General features: G+C 33.5%; 1 protein-coding gene across 1 annotated transcript in view; it reads right to left on the reverse strand.

The window, feature by feature from the left end:
• SKIC3 (SKI3 subunit of superkiller complex) overlaps nucleotides 1–20,259 on the reverse strand; it is an 87,216-nt gene that overhangs the window by 18,347 nt on the left and 48,610 nt on the right. The window contains exons 30-39 of the mRNA XM_047089299.1: nucleotides 19,251–19,328; nucleotides 16,575–16,699; nucleotides 15,653–15,776; nucleotides 14,183–14,404; nucleotides 13,288–13,360; nucleotides 10,680–10,733; nucleotides 10,389–10,500; nucleotides 6,575–6,703; nucleotides 3,231–3,352; nucleotides 1,319–1,477 (exon numbers count right to left, since the gene is read on the reverse strand). Coding sequence (XP_046945255.1) covers nucleotides 1,319–1,477; nucleotides 3,231–3,352; nucleotides 6,575–6,703; nucleotides 10,389–10,500; nucleotides 10,680–10,733; nucleotides 13,288–13,360; nucleotides 14,183–14,404; nucleotides 15,653–15,776; nucleotides 16,575–16,699; nucleotides 19,251–19,328 — 1,198 coding nt within the window. The remainder of the gene's footprint in view (nucleotides 1–1,318; nucleotides 1,478–3,230; nucleotides 3,353–6,574; nucleotides 6,704–10,388; nucleotides 10,501–10,679; nucleotides 10,734–13,287; nucleotides 13,361–14,182; nucleotides 14,405–15,652; nucleotides 15,777–16,574; nucleotides 16,700–19,250; nucleotides 19,329–20,259) is intronic.

Below are 20,259 nucleotides of genomic sequence, written 5' to 3' on the forward strand. Positions count from 1 at the left end.
ATTCATAAGATGAAACGGAAAAAAACTACAGCTACGTGAAACAACTAAATGAGTCCCACAGACGTGATGCTGAATGAAAGTAACCACACACAAAACAAGAGTCTGTTTATGTGATGTTCAAAAAGCAGAAAGACTAGAGAGAAGTGACAGAAGTCAGAATAGTTGTTCTCCTTTTTATTTGAGGTAGGGGGAAATCAAAGAGAGAGGCAGGGGGGAGACAACCAGGTTATTGACAATATTCTGTATCATGGTATAGGTGGTGGCTAAATAGGTATACAGGTAAGTAAAAATGTAATGAATGGTACATATAAGATTTTCATACTCTATTATTTGTGAATTATATCATAAAAGAAGACACACTCTATCTCTTAAGACTCTACATGCTATATAATTTATCTTTTAATTTTTCCTTTTTACTTTGACAAGCATATGAAGTCTTGATGAAGAATATGAAATCATTACTATCCATCTGACCTTAGAATTAAAGTATCTTAATTCTCATATGGCAAATTTTAGAAGAGGGGAAAAAAGCACCACCCTTCTCCAATAATTAGAATAAAAAGTAGGCTTAGGTTGCATAGTCCAACTACTGTATGCCATAGGATAATCTTTTTAAGCGGGGACATCAAAAAGGTGTTATAATGAAAGATCAAAATGAGCAAGAAATTACAGTAAAAAATAAGCTTCTGTAAAATCGGTATCAAAAAGCCCCTTTGATACTTTCTCTGGAGCAGAGAGGAAACTATAATACACTGAATAAAGTAATTACATGTTTTCTTGTGTTTTAATATTGATAAGAATAAAGCATATAGTGATCATTATGTGTTTGTCACTGTAGATAACCAGAGCCAGCTAAAAGGATAGTCTGTTCATTCAAGCATCCATAACTACTTCAAAAAGCACTAAACACCCATTAAAATCCTGGATATGGGTTACCTATAAGGTAGCTAGAAAAAAAAACACATACATCCTCCCTAAAGGTGGAGTTAGCACCATTATGACAAAATGTTTGAAATACTTCTTTAATGTGTTACATCAATCCTATGTAAAAGGCAGTATTTTCAACATTGTTTTAAATTGAGGAAATTCATAATCGACAATTTAAAAACCTGTGAAGCAGTGTAGCTGCAGATCCTAAATTAGTATTAAACTTACTTAGTCTCCTTAATCCCAATACAGCATGCTTCAGTTATTGAAAACGAAACATATATGGTGACTTTAAAGGCAAGATAAACAAAATGGAGCATACCGCCTAACCTCACCTAGTATCATGAAGTATTCTAATTCAGGACTCATTGTAAGAATGGAGAGAATTTACCTGCCACGCTGGAACAGAAGTTGAATTGGACATGACTGTTTTCTGCAGCTCTTCAAGTACAGCATCTGGGAGAGGGTTTTGTGAATCCAGGAGTGGTTTACACTGAACTTGTCTCAGAAGTAAGATAACAGCCGGCTGATCAGGGTTACTTTTTAAATTCTAAAAATTAAACCCCAAATACAAATATATCACACAGATTCTTGAATGTTAAAATAGCAACTAAGCTATTCTTAATGTTGGAAAAAAATCTGAATTTAAACTTTTTCTTATTAAAAAAATAACTGCAAAAGTAAAATAAATAGAACGATGAACATATAAAACTCCACATTTAAATAAACTTTGAAATTGGTAATGCTATAATTGTAGTTTATAAGGCATTTATTTTAGATTTAGTTTCCCTTTGACTTGTTTTATTCTCAGGTGATATCCTGAAAAACTTAAGTTCTGAATGTAAATAGCTGAACCAAGAAAACATAATATTAACAGTGAAGGCTAAAACAATGCCTTATTGGAAGAAACTAGACCATATAAGAAGAAAAGAGCTATAAATGTTTTCCTTTTTCAACCTCTTCACAAAGATATTCACTGGATGTCCTTCTCTAGGCAAAGACTTCCTACACATAGTAAGAAAAATGACCCATTTATCCATTTCCCTAAGCCATTATTAGTACATGAAAACACACACATACATAATTATGTATATGTATATGCATCTCCTTTCCTATATATATCTGTACGGGGGAGAATTTAAAGAAAGTTCTCTAAACAAGCCTTCCACTATTGTTTTAAACATTTCTTTATTGCTTGTCCTTCAATCTCATGCTTCTCTATTTTTTATTAATTAAGTTATAGTCTTAAATGTATGTGATTGCTTTCTTCTAAGTAAGAGATTGGAACAAAAGAATGACAAGAAAAAAATCATAAAAGTATCCCTTATTCTGTCAAACAGAACATAGCAACTGTCAGTCGCTTGTTAAACACTCACTGCATAATACTAATCTGTCCTGAATATAGATGAAATTTCTTAAATAAAAGAGAAAATTTATTACTCTGCTTTTTCGGAGAATTAAAACACCAAAGGGATCTTCAAAGATCCATTCTTCCTTCTCTGTAAAATTTATATTGATCTTTCTTTCAAAAACAAAAACAAAACAAAACACATTTCTAAAGAAAATAAAATCTTCCTGGTAAGCAATTATGAAAAAAGATGTTTTCAGGAAAACGTCAGGATAAGGAGATGTTTAAAACTGTCCTTATCCATTAAATTATTTCTAAATAGCTTTATGAAATTGATTCATTCATTCAATAGAAATTTATTGAACCCCTACTATGTGCTGGCAAGGTGCTAAGGATTTACTCACAGAGCCCACAATCCAGGTTTATAAAAGGTGACTACTGAGTAGCTCCAATCACCCACTTAATCCTCACAGTCATTCTATGTGGTTCAGAACTTTGGAAAACTACAGGGATGCTGGAAAACATAGCATTCTGAAGGCAGTAACCAGAAATCAAAGGAAAATACTGCTTCCATAATGGTACTGCCTTCCCAAAGACCTATTAAGTCCTTGAGTCCTAGAATCAGACACATGTGAGTTCAAATGGCAACTCAATCAATTTCTAGCTGCAAACTCTTGTGTAAATCGCTTACCCTGAGCTTTAGTTTACTTATTTATAAAAAGAGGATAATAATAAACATCCATGTCATACATTGTTGTGAAGTTCAAATACAAACTGCTAAATGTACTGACCAGCTTATAGTAAGTACTCAATAAATGTTGGGTAATTATAATCATTACTATCATCACACCATCACCATATGCCCTTTAAATAATGTGCACTCTATTTTTAATGTCATTTTCCAAGTAGGATAAGAATCCACAAATCTCAATGCTCAATTTCATAATAATAATACCTTTGTGCAGAGGCCTTCAGCTTCAGCTAGTCTTCCTGTGTCTATTAGACCAGTGACAGCTTGGGAGAGAGACCACTTTTCCAGAGATTGGTTATAATTTTCAAGGAATTCTTTGTCTCTAACTGTGAACAAAAATGTCAGTGTTACTTTCCTCTGCGATTTATAACATTTTCCCAAAGGAGTAATTAGTTGCTAAGAAGTATTACAATTAGACTTACAATGCATCTATAATTTTTTAAACTTACATGTACTACCGAAATCCCATAAACTATCCTGACAAATGACAGGTTTCTGAAGAGTTTCATGGTAGGAATGTTTGTGGCTGAGTAACTTAAAACTTTATAGACTTGTGACTTACACAAAAACAAAACAAAACAAACAAAAACCAAAAACACTTTATAGCAAAATTAAAAATAATTCATTGTAAAAAATTAAATATTTATTGTGATATAATTGATGTATCGTAAATTACACACATGTACGTATTCAAACAGTACATTCTAAAGACTTTTGACATGGGCATCTATCCATGAACCATCACTAAAATCAAGATAATGAACATAGTCACCATCATGAAAAGTTTATTCCTACTGCTCTGTAATCACTTCTGTTCCCCTACCTACCTCTCCTCTCACCCTCTGTCCCCAGGCAACCGCTAATTCTTTTCAGTCACAATAGATCAGACTGCATCTTCTAAACTTTCATACAAATAGAATCATAAAGTATAGACCCCTTTGTCTAGCACGTTCACAGCTGTTAATATGGTAAATTACATGCATTTTCAAATGTTAAAGTGACTTTGCGTTCCCAAGATAAACCCCAGGTGATCATGATGTATCATCTTTTCTATGTGTTGTTGCATTTGAATTGATACAGTGTGTTATGAATTTTTGCACCGTAGTTCTGCAGTATCCTTATTGAAGTCTTTGCCTGGTTTTGGTGCCAGGGTAATGTTGGCCATATAGAAAAAAGTTACCAAACTTTTAAATTACCTGGAAGGATTTGTTTAGAACTGGCATTATTTCTTCCTTAAATGGTTGGTAGAATTCATCAGTGAAGACATTGGGTCCTGGAGTTTTCTTTGTGGGGAGATTTAGAACTACAAATTCAGTATCTTTAACAGATACAAAGCTATTCAGTTTATTTATTTCTTTCGAAGTGAGTTTTGTGTCTTTCAAAGAATTTGTCCATTTCTAAGTTGCCAAATTTAGTGGCATAAGCTTGTTCATAAGATCCTATCAGCCTTTAAATAGCTATAGCGATGTACCCTCTTTCATTTCTGACATGGGTACTGTTTTTTATCCCTGATGTCTGGCTAGAGGTTTATCAATCCTATTGATCTTCTCAAAGAACAAGTTTTCACATTTGTTAATTTTCTGTTTTCTATTTCACTGATCGCTACTATTTATTACTTCTTTTCTTCTGCTTACTTTGGGTATAATTTCATCTTCCATTTTCTAGTTCTTAAGGAGAAGATGAGATCACTGATTTGAAGGCTTTAATGTAGACATTAGATGCTATAAATTTCTCTGTAAGCAGTGCTTTTAATACTTTGAAAGGCTGTTTTTCCCTTTTCACTCAGTTCAAAATATTTTCTCACTTCCCTTCTAGCTTATTCTTTGAACTGGATTATTTAAAAGTATTTATTTAGTTTCTAAATATTTGAGAATTTTCCAGATATTTTTCTGTTACTTGTTTTTAATTTAATTCCATTGTATTAAGACAATATGCTTTATACATGATTTGAAGCCCTTTAAATTTATTTAGACCTGTTTCATGGCCCATTTAAGATTTGGGTAAATGCTCTGCATGCATTTGACAATAGGCCTTCTGCTGTTATTAGAAGTATTCCACAAAGGCCAATTAGGTAAAGTTAGTTGACAGTGCTGTTCAAGTCTTTATTACATCTTTACAGATTTTTTTGTCAAATTGTTCTGTCAATTATCAAAAGATTACTAAATCTCTAGTTATAATTGTGGATTTGTCTATCCCTTTCAGTTCTGTAAGTTTTTGCTTCGTACATTTTTCCGTAAGTTTTCATTTTTTTCTACCCATCTTATTGTGAAATACAATGCAGATTTTTTGTATTTTGAAGATCTGCTACTTAGTGCTTAAATGCTTAGACTTGTTATGTTCTCTTGATGAACTGATTCCATTATGAAATGGCCTTCTGTATCATTGGTAATATCCCTTGCTCTGAAATCTAATTTGCCTGAAATTAGCAGTGCCATTTCAACTTTCTTTCTTTTTTTTTTTAATGTTTATTCTTTTTTGAGAGAGAGAGAGAGAGAGAGCGAGCGAGTGAGCACATGAGTGGGGGAGGGGCAGAGAGAGAGGCAGACATAGCATCCAAAGCAGGCTCCAGGTTCTGAGCTGTCAGCACAGAGCCCAATGCAGGGCTTGAACTCCAGAACTGTGAGATAATAACCTGAGCTAAAGTCAGATGCTTAACTGACTCAGCCACCCAGGTGCCCCTCACCTGTTTTTGATTAGTGTTGACATGGAATATCTTTTTTCATCCTTTCACTTTTTAGGCTATTTTCATCTTTATGTTTAAATATAAATTTATATTTTATCTATTCTTCTTTTAGGCAGTTTATAGTTGGCTCTTGCTTTTTTATCAATCTGACAATCTCTGCCTTTTAATTAGGGTATTTAGACCATTTAACTTGACTACCGATATGGTTGGGTTTAACTAATGTGTTGTTTTCTATTTGTCTTATCTAGTCTTCGTTCTCTTTTCCTCTTCTTTGGATTATTTTTTATGATTTCATTTTATCTACTTTGGTGGCTTATTTACTATAACTCTATTTAGTGTCTACTTTAAATTTTAAAGTATTCATCTTTAACCTGTCACAGTCCACCTTTAAGTAATATTATACCACTTCACTTACAGTGTAATTTTATAACAGAATACTTCCATTTTCCCCTTTTATTCTTTGTGCTATTGTTGTAATGTATGCTTTGAACAATTACGTTTTAAAGAGACTTCTATCATGTCACCTGTGGATCTGTTTCCATTGAGTGATTTATCTCACTATGGGTGGTATTTTTCTACCTCTTTGCATGCCTATTCTGTTTTAACTGGACACCAGACATTGTTAATTTTACCTTGTTGAATGCTGAACATTTTTGTATTTCTGTATTGTTCTTGGGCTTTGTTCTGTAGGAAGTTAAGCCCCTTGAAAATGATTTCATCTTTTCAAGGCTTGGTTTTAAGCTTTGTCTGATGAGAACATAGTAGCCTTTAGTGTAGGGCTAAGTGTGCCCACTACCTTTTGGCAATATCCTTCTGAGTACTTTGCCCTGAATTCATCATGTATGAAATGGTTGTTTAAGCTTACTTGAAGCAGAAACAGCAGATAACAGGGCCAAGTACAAATCCATTCTCTTCGGCTCAGTGTTGTCCACTAGAGCCAGCTTATCTTCAGCATGACAGGCTGCCATTAGCCCAGCCCAGACGGCAGGGTCACCTAAACACAGGAAATATGTTAGAAGGCTTGTTAATATCAACATATTGCTGAAAAGCTACCAAAAATGAGAGTTAAGAGTTTATAAATACCAAAAAATTAAACTGAAAATAAAATAAATTATATCTCTAGAAAAAAAAATCATTTTCTTAAAGGAAAACTATACTTCTTTTCAGAAGACATATTACTATATTCATTCTTCAAGATTTGCTTTTTTTTTTTTCAAAATACAGCAAAGGATGAGAAATATCCTATTAAGCTCTTCCATGGCTGATTAGCTCAGCTACCTAGAGTACTGTTCTATTGTGGAAAAGAAGAATAAGATAAAAACAGAGAGGGAGGTAAACCATAAGAGACTCAACTACAGAGAAAATAAAAGGGTTACTGGAGGGGAGGTGGGTGGGGGAATGGGCTAAACGGGTGATGGGCATTAAGGAGGGCACTTGTGATGAGCACTGTTGGGTTACATGTATGTGATGATTCACTTAATTCTACTACTGAAACCAACAAAAAAAAGGAAAAGTCAATTATATTCACTTTCATTGGACACCAAGGACAAGTCTCAAAGAGACATTTATGTTTATCATTCAATCTCTGTATTAAAGGTTCAATCATAGGAAAAGCAAAATAACACTCTTTCTCAGTTTTTAAGAAAAGTCTGAGTCAAAGGAAAAGCTCAAGATAACTCCATTTACATATGTTCTAACAGCCAATCGTGAAAGCCATTTTATCATTCCAAATGAAGGAATTCTATGATTATATATCCCTTCATCGATTTGATCTTTCCTTCCTTCCTTCACACCATGATAGCTTCTTCTGGGGAGAGGGGGAAGCAGTGGACTGAGACTGAGGTGGTAATAATAGAGATTATGCAGACAGATGCCTCTTTTTAAGAAAGGCAGTTGTGAAGACAAGGTGAAAAACAACTTGGAACTTTAGAAGAGTTTTTATTTTTTGCTTTTTATAAGTCATATTTTGCAGGTTAATATTTGCATGGCCTGTATGTTAGTCCTGCTACACTTAAAAAAAAATTTTTTTTAATCCCACAAGGGGTGCTAGCTAAAAAGAGTGTCATTTAAACAAAAATTTTAGCTTCAATTTTATATTTTTTGTCTAACTGCTCCATCTAATATATATCCCCTATCAAATGTCTGAAATGTTTCTCTACTTCATTTATAGAGGATCAGTATTACTGATATAATAGTATAAGAATCATTAGAAATCTTAGGCACATAAAAACTTTTTACAAAAAAATTAAATGCATACCACCATATTATAAAATAATTCCTGCCTGAAATAATGACTACTTTATTTTAAATAACAAAAGATAAAATCAAATTCTAGAATAAGGAAATGGGAACCATCCCTCAGAACTTATGAGATCTGATTAATGTATAATGAAAGGCACATGACTCTTAGATCTGGGTTTTAGGTCTAACAATGGCACTAATTAACTCTGCCAGCTTTCCCTTCAGGACTCATTTTTCTATAAAACAAATGAACTGGATGATGGCTCGGGTATCATCAGGTCTAAAATCCAAAGTTCCAACTGAGGTAGAATCAATTTCTGAATTTTTTTTTTTTTGTAGTTTCAAGTTTTTATTTAAATTCCAGTTAGTTAATAATTTCTGAACATTGACTTATTTCTAAGATTAAGTGAAGAAATCCCTTAGAGATCTTAGGGTATTCTATAGTTTAGATTACAGGAGGGAAGAGATGGACATTAGTTGGCAGCAATTTTTTCTGTCACATTTCAAAAGAACTGCTGTTTTCATTTAGTCTTCCAGACTATTCAGCAACTTCAAATTCCCTATGAAATCAAGTGATAGTATAAAAATATATTTATTACAAACCTCAGTTTTTAAATTTTTTTAATGTTTATTTATTTTTGAGAGAGACGACAGAGCATGAGAAGGGGGAGGGGCAGAGAGATAGGGAGACACAGAATCTGAAGCAGTCTCCAGGCTCTGAGCTGTCAACAGAGAGCCCAATGCAGGGCTTGAACCCATGAACCGTGAGATCATGACTTGAGACAAAGTCGGCACTTAACCAACTGAGCCTCCCAGGCGCCCCTCAAATTTTTTAAATATAGTTTGCTAAAAATATCTTTTAATATCACAGAAGCACTAATCTAGCAGAAATTGGATTTTTTAAAATTTGATTCTAAATTCTTGGGATTATATTTAAATTTCTAAAAAGATTCCTTTGAATACCATCTGTCAAAACTATACTTTGTTCAGCTACAAGGACTAGGTATATGCTACTACCCATAACTACAATTACATTTACTTTTATTGGACTCCAAAACCAAGTCTCAGACAGGTATTCATCTTCATCACTCAGGCTCTGTTTTAAGCATCTTTGAGTATATATTTCTCCAGATAATATGGGAAAGTAAGATCATTACAGAAGACCTTATATGGGCAATGTCACCTTTTTAACGTTTAATGCCCCTCATACAATCAAAACCTAACAGATCTTTTATCATACTAGATTCACAGTAAAAATCCTTGAGAGTAATTATATCCATTTTTTTTTAAATTTATTGACTTTGAAAGAGAGAGAAAAAGAAAACGCAAGCAGGAGAGGGGCAGAAAGACAAGAGGACAGAGAGAATCCCAACGAGGCTCCACACTGTTAGCACAGAGCCTCACACAGGGCTCAAACTCATGAATCCTGAGATCATGACCTGAGTCAAAATCCAGAGTTAGATGCTTAACTAACTGAGCCACCAGGCACCCCCTGCCTTTTTTTTTTTTTTTTAATCCAATACTTCCATGAAACACCTCTAAAAATCAAAAACTTATCCAATGTATAACAAAAACAAATCGAAATGTTTAGGGTCTCTTTTTGTTCTATTACATAAATAAAACAAAGAATAAGCAATAAGATATTGGTCTGTTTACTTGTTTTATAAAATAATCTCTGAATTACTAGATATTTAGCCATTTAGTTAGGATCTTTATAATTTATAGTGAAGACAACATTGGACTTATTTTGTGCAATTTGTTTCCTAACAGTCCCCAGCCAAAAGCAAAACTATTCCGATCTAACAAATGTTTGAAGTGCTCTGCGGGAATAAATTATTTAATGCTACATGTCATATTAAAAATAATATTAGTAAAAATACGCCTCATAAGCCCACAGGTATTCCAGTGCTCTGGGGCATTTCTCCAGCAGTGATAATGGAAGTATGCTGATGCAGTCGTATATACTCCCTCAGTGTGATCAATGGTATACACATGACACAAAAAGAGCTGCTCAGGTGAGGCCATCACCTTGGCATTCCAACATTACCACAGAACACACCTCCACTCCTCAAGGAGCTAACTACCCATAAAGATAATTAAAATGACTAAACATGTTCATTAAATAATTTAGCAGCTATAGGTAAACCTCATTAAACCAGACAGATGCAAAACAGAAATAAAACTATTCCATGAAAATACAGAATTCAGATTTTCAATCAAGGATAACAAAGTATCCTTATGCAGATATTCCATTCAGCCTGTTTCAAGAATTGATTACCTCTTAATTATCAACAGCCAAATGTAGATAATCAAATAATATGCAAAACCTTATTTTCTTAAAATTCCCTTTTATTTCATGAAAATACAAACTTTGTACCCACAAGCTGCAAATTCAAGACCAACAAAATTTGAATTAATGAAATGGATATTATACTCACCTGGAGAAAGAAGAGCTGCTTTCTGAATGGTCTTTAGTGCAATATTTTTTTCAGCTTCTGATGAACTGCTTCCCATAGCTAACTGATTTACCGCAGTATACAGTAACGCCTTCTGCATAAGAGAAAAGAAGAGGGTTAACAAATTATAGCTCAGTGACTTTCAAACTGGCTAAAAGCGGGCCTCTATTGGGTACAATGTAACCTCTTAAACTTAGGGGGAAAAATTGTTATTGTTTACCAATAATATTATTTAATAAGTAGGACATTTCCTTTGTACTGGGGAAAACTAACCTTTCCATGATTTGAGTCCAAAATATGAGCCACATTTCCTGCAACAGCACCTCCCTATAATAGAAAATAATTATTTGGATAAACTTTCACAAGTAGTAAAAATTAAGACTGATAAATTCTTTCCATTAAATCATTTGAAAAGTTCAGTTTTATCATATTTACAACTTCCAAACTATCAATTCTAACAACTTCCAAGTATCAATTTATTATTGCTTTAAGAGACAAGTTAAGTATTTTTATGAAAGAAAATCTTTTCTACTAGGATCATCTCAACTCTGCTCTTTTAAAATACTAAAAGTTACATAATTTTATACTAAACACAAGTACGTGTTTTCTAACAATTGTGATTAGATTGAAAGAGACATAGAATCTCAAAAGTGATCTTAAGATTAACATGGTTTTACTCCATGGAAATATTAGTATTTTAAAAATTTCTGTAGTCCCTAGTAAAATGAATAGCCAAAGTTCAGAGAGCCTGAAACTAATCACTGATTCAATAATCAACTCAATACTAAAAATGAGAAAAATATATATATCATAGTTTTTGTAAAGTCAATTTGAAATCCTTAATTTTTAAAAATTCAACCAGACATTTTACCTGGAAAAAAAAGTGAATTATAAGAATGATTTCATTTTAGTTCAGAAGTATACTGTTGTCTTCATTTTATATTGGAATTGGAGTATCAGTAATGTTTTGCACATCGTATTTACCACATAAAGAACGCTAAAAACAAACTTTAAAAAATACGTCAACATAAAACAAATAGAAGATGGATTAAAAAGAAAACAGGGGTGCCTGGGTGGTTCAGTCGGTTGTGCATCCTACTTCAGCTTAGGTCATGACCTCACAGTTTGTGAGTTTGAGCCCTGCGTCGGCTTCTGTGCTGACAGCTCGGGGCCTGGAGCTGCTTCAGATTCTGTGTATTCCTCTCTCTCTGCCCCTGCCCCACTTCTGCTCTCTCTCTCTCAAAAATGAATAAATGTAAAAAAAATAAAAGAGGAAAAAAAAAAGAAAACAACACAGGGGTGTCTGGGTGGCTCAGTCAGTTGGGCGTCCAACTCTTGATTTTGGCTCTCAGGTCATAATCTCACAGTTTGTCAGTTTGAGTCCCACGTTGGTCTCTGCGCTAACAGCATGAAGCCTGCTTGGTATTCTGTCTCCCTCTCTCTGTGCCTTTCCTCCATTTGCTCTCTTTATCTCTCTCAAAATAAATAAAAATTTAAAAAAGGAAATTAAAAAGAAAAAAAGAAACACAGAAAGTAGAAGGAGGATTCAGGAGTTAGATCTGGGATGATCCATCACCACAAACACTGTGATTTTGCACAAGTTATTTAATATCTACATCTCATGTGTCCTCTATAAAATGGACATTACTTGGAGCTACTTCATATGGTTGTTGGGATTAAATGACAAAATATATACAGTAGTTGGCGCATAATAAGTACTTTATTCTAGTAATAATGGTGATGTTCTAGGTTCTTTGTACTACCGTGTGTGAAAACCAGTAGGAATAAAAAATAAAAACAGACCCCCACACACTCCAGACAGTGGAATTATTAGATGTAATAAGGTTCAAAATATATTAGCTACTACCATTATGTTTACCAACCAGTTAAGTAACTCTGAAAGGGCTTAGTAACCACAGAAGTTAACAAAATAGTTTATAGACTCCTAAAAATATCTGGTTATTATGAACTAAAATATAATATATAATTCCTTTCATAGAACATCAATGACTTTGGGGTGCCTGGGTAGTTCAGTTGGTTAAGCATTCAACTCTTTGTTTCAGCTCAGGTCATGATCTCACAGTTCATGAGTTTGAGCCCTGTGATAGGTTCTGCACTGACAGCATAGAGCCTGCATGGGATTCTCTCTCCCCCTCTCTCTGTCCCTCCCTGACTCACATGTTCTCTCTCTCTCTCTCTCAAAATAAATAAACTTAAATTAAAAAAAAAAAAAAAGAATGACTTCATATTGTGATTCACATTTTTAGATTTTAGACATTACCAATGTTCCAGCTCTTAATTTCTTTTTTTAGGTCTTTTTTTAATGTTTATTTATTTTTGAGAGAGAGAGAGCAAGTGTGAGCAGGGGAGGGGCAGAGAGAGAGGGATACAGAGGATTCGAAGCAGGCTCCACGCTGTCAGCGCAGACCCCAACGCAGGGCATGAACCCATGAACCGGGAGGCCATGACCCAAGCCGAAGTCAGACGCTTAACCAACTGAGTCACCCAGTCGCCCCTCTCATTCTTAATTTCTTATCTTTAAGGAACTTTTAGATAAAACCATCTTTTGGGATTCAGAAACACAATAGTTAATTCTCCCTAAATAGCAACATTATAAACATAACCTAACTACATAGCCATTAACATAATTTGTAGGTATTAAAAAGTCCACCTACTTCTTTGTATCTTTCATAATGCCTGCCCAGAACTAGTACAATAGTACATGAAAAAAACTCAGTGTACTGCTTGTTGAATGACTAATGGAAAATCTGGCTGTATTTGTTGTTTCCCAGAATGATAATGCTAATACTTTAAAAAATTATATTATCCACTACATCACAAATTTTTTTATCTTTTTGCCAGAATTTAGAACATTACTCACCTTTGCACTTCGGTGAGTATACTGAGCAACTACTCGGGACAACAGAGACCAAAGAGCAGGATCAGCTGGGTTACTACAGAGATAATCAAAAGCAGAAGGCTTAGAGATGGGAGACACTTTAGCCACAAAAAGTAAAAGTAACCAACATTTTATTTAGTACTTAAGTTCAAAATCTTGTCGACATCTAAAACAAGTTCATATTAATTGTCTATGTGTGAATGAAAGAAAGCGCCTTAATTTTTAGAAAACATATCTCCTATATACATCAAGAGTCCTTATGAAAATAAGAGGGAAAACTCAGTAATACGATGATTACAAAGCCATGAGATTAAGAAAAGCTAAGGAAATTTAATATGTTGTGTTCAAGGAAAACACAAGGAGATGAAAATTGTGGAAGGAAAACAAACTACATTTACAACACTTTACTACCGAAAATAAAACAAATTAACTACTGTTACTAGTAATAACAACTATCTATTTTCTAAATTTTGAAGACATTAATGAATGTTTGAGTGGCCAAAAAATTCCTAAGACCATCAAAGTGGGCAGTTTCAGATAACAAATGGGCAATACCACAAGCTTAAGCATAAATGAGGGCAAAAATAAATAAATGAAAGAATAAACAAGGGCTTCTGTATTAAAATGAGGTTCAGGCCTTAACCTAAGTGCAAAATTTCTGTTCTCTTATCTCCTTATCAACTGAATTAAAAAAAAATATTTATAGAAGAAATAATGTGTATAGTTAGTTACCTGGTCCTAAGTGCAGTTTCATAAAACCACATTCTGGTTTCCAAATACATATGTTTACCTGATTTTATATTTATATTTATATTCCCAATGTCAAAGATCAGCTCATCAAGTATAGTTATTCCAAGTTCACAAGCACAGAACTTACCTGTGAACAGCTTTAGATGCTTGTCTCTGCACTGCCACACTGCGGCCTTGCAGTGCATAAATTGCTGAAGAAAGAAGGCACTTGTGATAATTACTGTCTTTCTGTTTGATGTGCTTCAGTAATTCATTAAGTGCCGCTTTTGACAGTGTAGGATCCTGCATTGTCAATCCTAGAGCACACAAAGCTTGAAGGCTTTCTGTGGTTGGTTCCTTTAAGATAGAGCTGTAAACATTTTTAATTGTCTATTAGCCAAAGTACACTAGTCTGTAAGTATTAAAACATATTTAACATTTAGTAAAAAAGCAATTTACTTAAAGATTCACCAAACTAAGTTCAAATTTAAGATAAACATAAAACAGATTCCTTGGCTTCTAGGGACAGCAATTTCCCTGAATGTCTAAAGCATTAAAAATACCAAGAGATTTCCACAGTGCAACAGCCAAATTTCTTTTCTGTTCATTATATCTAAGTTTTAGAAACAAGTACAACTAGCGTTTTGTGGTTTGAGTTTTAGATAATTAACCATATAACCATGTAAATAAGCATAGATACCATAGGCTGTTATTTTATTAATTTATTCCAAAAATATAGAAATAGGTACAAGTTATATTGGTATAATTTTTCTATTTTTATTTATTATTTATTTTTTTAAATATTTATTTATTTTGAGACAAAAGGGAGAGAGAGTGTGAGCACGGACAAGGCAAGACAGAGGGAGAGAGAGAATACCAAGCAGGCTCCATACTCAGCAGAAGCCTGATGCAGGGCTCGAACTCATGATCATGAGATCACAATCTGAGCTGAAATCAAGAGCTAGACACTTAACCAACTGAGCCACCCAGGCGCCCCTGCTATGATTTTTTTTTTTAAGTTTTAATTTTAAATGAATTTTATTTTATCAGGTTAACTTGAAAAAGAAAGAGAAAGAAATCTTTTTGGGGACCAAAGAGGCCAACAAAAAAAAGCCAGGGAGAAATGCCTTCATTAAAGATTTAACACCTTATTAGATCAAGTGATCAATTACTTTTTTTTTTTTATGTTTATTTTTTAGAGAGAGAAAGAGTGTGAGCGGGGGAAGGGCAAGAGAGAGGGAGACACAGAATCTGAAGCAGGCTCCAGGCGCTGAGCTGTCAGGCCGATGTGGGTGGGGCTCGAACTCCCGAAGCGTGAGATCATGGCCTGAGTTGAAGTGGAAGCTTAACCGAGGCCCAGGAGCCCCTCGATTACTCTTTTAAACAAAAAAATAATACACAGAGAGTACAGGATGCTTTTGAAGGACTGGATGGATCCAGAGCTAAGAATTAAGCCATGATCTCTAGCTCCACCTATGATTTTCAGGTCACAACTGGTTCAGTCCCATCTTTTTTGTTCACCAAAAAGATCCAACATTAAAAGCCTCATTTTACATTGTTCCAATTTTTAATCCAATGTTTAAGTATCTGGTTAAGTGGTGATGTCAACCATACATACCATTTAAATAGCAATGTCTTGGCTACATCCATTTTTCCTTGTTTATACTCTGTTATTGCTAGAGCTGTCAAGATATGCGCTTTGTCCTGCTCTGATTCAACAACAGACAAGGCTCTCTCATAGGCTATTACACAGAGTTGGAAACAGAAACAAAACAATATAAACACAATTTTGATTGACAAATAGTGAAATTCCTCCCTTTCTAATCTTACTTTTTAAAGGTCTAACTATAATTACATGTTATTGTTCCCTTATTTTCAAGTAGACAGAACAAACATTTATAATAATCTAACTTGGTTTAGCTGGCCCAAGGTGATACTGGGCATATCATTAGGATTATTGTGGGACATTCCCCAACTTCTATCTTTACAGGGAAGTCTTTAAGAGATGTGAAGACTTGTAGCCAATGACATATCATGAAAATTCTCACACGCATACCAGTAACTCCATCAAGCTGTAGATACTTAAAATGAGCTGCACACACATAGATTGGGTCTTTATATATACATGAGAATGTACTCAATGAGCATTTCTGGAGAAAATAAAACACACTATTACTAACAACGGTTAAGGTCTTCATTTATCAGAAATTTACACTTAAGCAAAGACCTGCTTTCAGGTGGTAACGCGTATTTCTACCTTAAGTGATCTTTGGCTTCAGTTTCCTCATGTAAATAATAAAGATAAATACTCAGCTCATTACACTGCTATAAGGCCTATTCATCAAAATAATGTATTAAATAAGGAAACAGATAAAAAGTACCTAGTGTCATTCCTGGTTACTAGTCAGATTTAAATAAACATTGCAAGTCCTGTTCCCATTTCAATGTTCCATCTTTCTATATGTAAGTTTGTTGTAATTAAATTCCACTCAGCCCTAGAAAAGTAAGATGTGTCCTTTAGCATCAAGCAACATACTCACCTTTGCTGCTTTCCTTATACAGACCTTTCATAAATAAAGCCAATGCAAAACCTATGATGTCTTCTAACTCTTCAAGAGGTGTTGACTTAAAAGCCTGGATAGCTTTATCATATTCACCAATGGAACTAAGAAGCAAAACATAACTTACTTTTAATATTAAAAATTTTTTTGGTTTACATCATAAAAATACAGAGAGATACTAAGGTTCTTTTAATACCTTCATCTACCTCATCTATCACTGTTAAGGCTATAGAAAAGATAAAATAAAAGGTGTATTGTTTATTTCAAATAAGATGTACTAGGGTAATTTAACTTCAAAATTCGCTTCCTTTAAATTACATGTGAAAGTGATTAGTTTGGCTAAATTACAGAGTCTTTCTTATTAACGAACTTGAACTAAAATCCCAAGTTATAAAAATAATTTCAAGTTAACTTCTATACATAACTCTTTAAGCTACATATGTGGGTTGAATATTACCCTATGAGTATTGTCCGAGCATCCTTGACAAGCTTAACTAAAGTCATAAAATACCTAGTCAAAATCAAACCTAGCCTTTGTGTAAAGTGTTTCTTTGCACATCCTTTTTTTTTTTTTTTGGAAGTATAAAGATACACTAAATTCCACAGACAAAACTATAGATTACCTTTTTTGTAGTTAATAGGAAGAAAAGTAAAACTTGTTACATATGATAAAAATACAATACTTTTTAACAACAAAAAAATAATTGTTTTGCTTAAAGATGAAGAGAAGCTGCCATCACCTGGAAATGATACACTGCGTCTTTGAGATTCTTATTTTTGGTATCCATCACTATAATCACAAGCTGTTTCTATTTTTAATGTGTTATTGGAAATCTTTTTAGAAAATCCTTTTAATCTTGAGGAGTGTGTGTGGGAGCTAAAAATACAATCTTTGGTTCTAAAATTAGTTCTCATAAAGGTGAAAGATTTTAAAAAGCAAAAAAATTTAAGGTTTTTAAAATAAAAAAAAAACCCTCAAATTTTGGTAAATATTTTGATGAAGGAAAGAGGGCTACCTTAAATTGTTCATGGATATATACATATATTAATTTTAAAAAAACACTATCTTCAAACATGTGATTACTTTTGTAGTGAAAAGAATAGAACTAGAAAGGGCACAAGGGGCTTCAACTTGTAAATTTTTCTTTGGGAAGAGAAAAAAAAAAAAAAACACCCTGAAGACAATGGACAATTTTAAGATCTGTTATATTTGAGCAGTGACTATTCATTAAATTATGTTCTATACTACTTACTGCATTTTGCATGTTTAATGTATTTCATAATAAAACAAATTAAAAAGATGATCTATTTTCAATAGGAGATAGAGATTTTCTTCTAAAATATTTACATTACATCAAAACTAAAGAGAACAGATACTTGTTCCATATAATTTCTTATAACCTATCTTCTGCTACAACAAAATCTTAGAAATAACAAAACTCTATCAACTCCTAAACAAAACAGTTTAAAAGAAATGGAAGGAAGAGCAGTCAGAACAATAGTATTTTCCTGTCTATGGATATTATTCAGTTACACAAATATAAATGAAAATAACTGGCTACCTCAGATCTCTAGCATGTATCTCTTTAAAAGATGTAGGCACTAATCTCAAAATATCAAACTACAGTTTTGATCATTCAATTTGGGGGCAGTTTTCAGCTTGAGGAACACCTCTCTAACTGAAGCCAAAAACCTTCCCCCCACTGCCCCATAACACTTCTGTTCTCCAGACCTAATTCTATTCTGTAAAATACCTAGGTTTTAATCTTTTTTTTAAAATTCTTTTCCAGTCAAAAGTCTTTGAGAATCTGAAAAAGCTATACAGCTCTCTCTCCATCCCAAAATACACATACACAAAAAATTTTTTGCACAATTTTATTTTTTGAATGTTTATTTATTTTTGAGAGAGAAAGAGTGAGAGCATGAGCAGAGGAGGGGCAGAGAGAGAGGGGGAGACACAGAATCTGAACTAGGCTCCAGGCTCCAAGCTGTCAGCTCAGAGCCCAACACAGGACTCAAACCCATGAACCACGAGACCATGACCTGAGGAAGTTGGATGCTCAACCGACTGAGCCACCCAGGCGCCCGTTTGTAAAATTTTAAAAGGGTTTTTTTTTTTTTTTTCTTTTTTGAAGGAAGGAAAGAGGGCTGGCTACCTTAGATTGTTTATGGATACATACATATATTATTTAATACTAATGTATTTAATATTAATTAAAAATTAATGACATATTAATTTAAGGTATGTAATACATACATTAATACATATATTAATGGATCTCTAAAGTCCATTCCCAGTGTAAATATATATAGCATGCAAATGAGAATAAGTCCAATTTCTCTTCCAATTAACAAGGGTTCTACTATACAGACAGCAACGCCTCTCTTTGAAATGTTCTCTTGTATAGTCCACAACCATCAGTTCTAAATCTGCTTCTCACTAAAGCACAGTGCCATTAGGTACCGTTAGAGGAACAGGAAAGTATTAACAGAGCCCAGTATTGAGGAGATTATGTATCCAGCGGACATAATCATCAGCCCACTCATCTCTACATGTTCCATTAGTCTGGATTCATCACTACCTCACTAGTCCCATAGCTTTCACCAGAAAAGTCTAACAGATTCACAGAATTAATGGGGAAAAAATATGCTTACCATAATAATCTGCCATAATTTCTTACTGTAACATTATAAGTATCTTGGTCTTCCACACTTTGTAACAATAACATTGCCCTGGAAAAAAAAGGGGGGGGGGCAGGTATTTTAAATTAGCTCTGTGAAACAGCATTCTTTTACTCTTCTTAACTGAATCTACAGATTCTTGTTTTCTTCATTTCATTCATCTAATTCTTTAATGTCAGCTATAACAACTTTTTCATATATTAATAAGTTGGTACACCAAAAACACTTAATATGTAGATTTTAGACTATCAGGAAAGGAACTTGAATAAGGTGATCTCTTATTTAGTGAAATCATTCATCACACGTGAGTTTTACATATTCCAAAAAAAATCTAAATACAGGAAACAATGGTATCACTATTTTAAGTTTTGACATTAACTCAAGTATACAGCAAACAATCTTAAAAATATTTATATACTAGTGGTTTAAGTTAGGAAGCCAGGAAATTGAGTGCTTTCATGTGCACTTACCTTTTACATATAGAAAAATATTTAAGCAATATTTAGTTAAGAAAGAAAAGATTTATCAGGAGTCCCTAAAGGCTTAGAATAAATACATCAACATGTGACATGTCTCATTTTATCTTGTGTTCAGTCCCCTTTGGGAAAGCAGAAAAATGTCTTAACAACTAATAGGAGTTGGATATTTAGTAAGATTTTTTTGTTTTTTTATTTTCTTTTCTGTTTAAAAAGGATGATCTAGGGAGAAACACTCAAGTGATGTTACATGAAAAACAAATATTTGCTAAAGAAGTCTAAGGCAATATTACACATTATTATACTATACTATACTATACTATACTATACTATACTATTACTATACTATACTATATTATACTATACTGGTTAGATTTATACCTAATTTGTAGTTTCAAGCCTCAAATACTTGTCTAAGGCAGAAAACAACAGCAGTGATTGGTCAAGGAAGACTGGTGCATATCCACATGACTGTGGAGTTGCTATTTGAACTTGAAGGTGTAACT

This window comes from Lynx rufus, unplaced genomic scaffold (assembly GCF_022079265.1).
Source record: "Lynx rufus isolate CCGP_SWC_20201006 ecotype Redwood Valley unplaced genomic scaffold, mLynRuf1.p SCAF_1, whole genome shotgun sequence".
NCBI classification, from domain to species: Eukaryota; Metazoa; Chordata; class Mammalia; order Carnivora; family Felidae; genus Lynx; species Lynx rufus.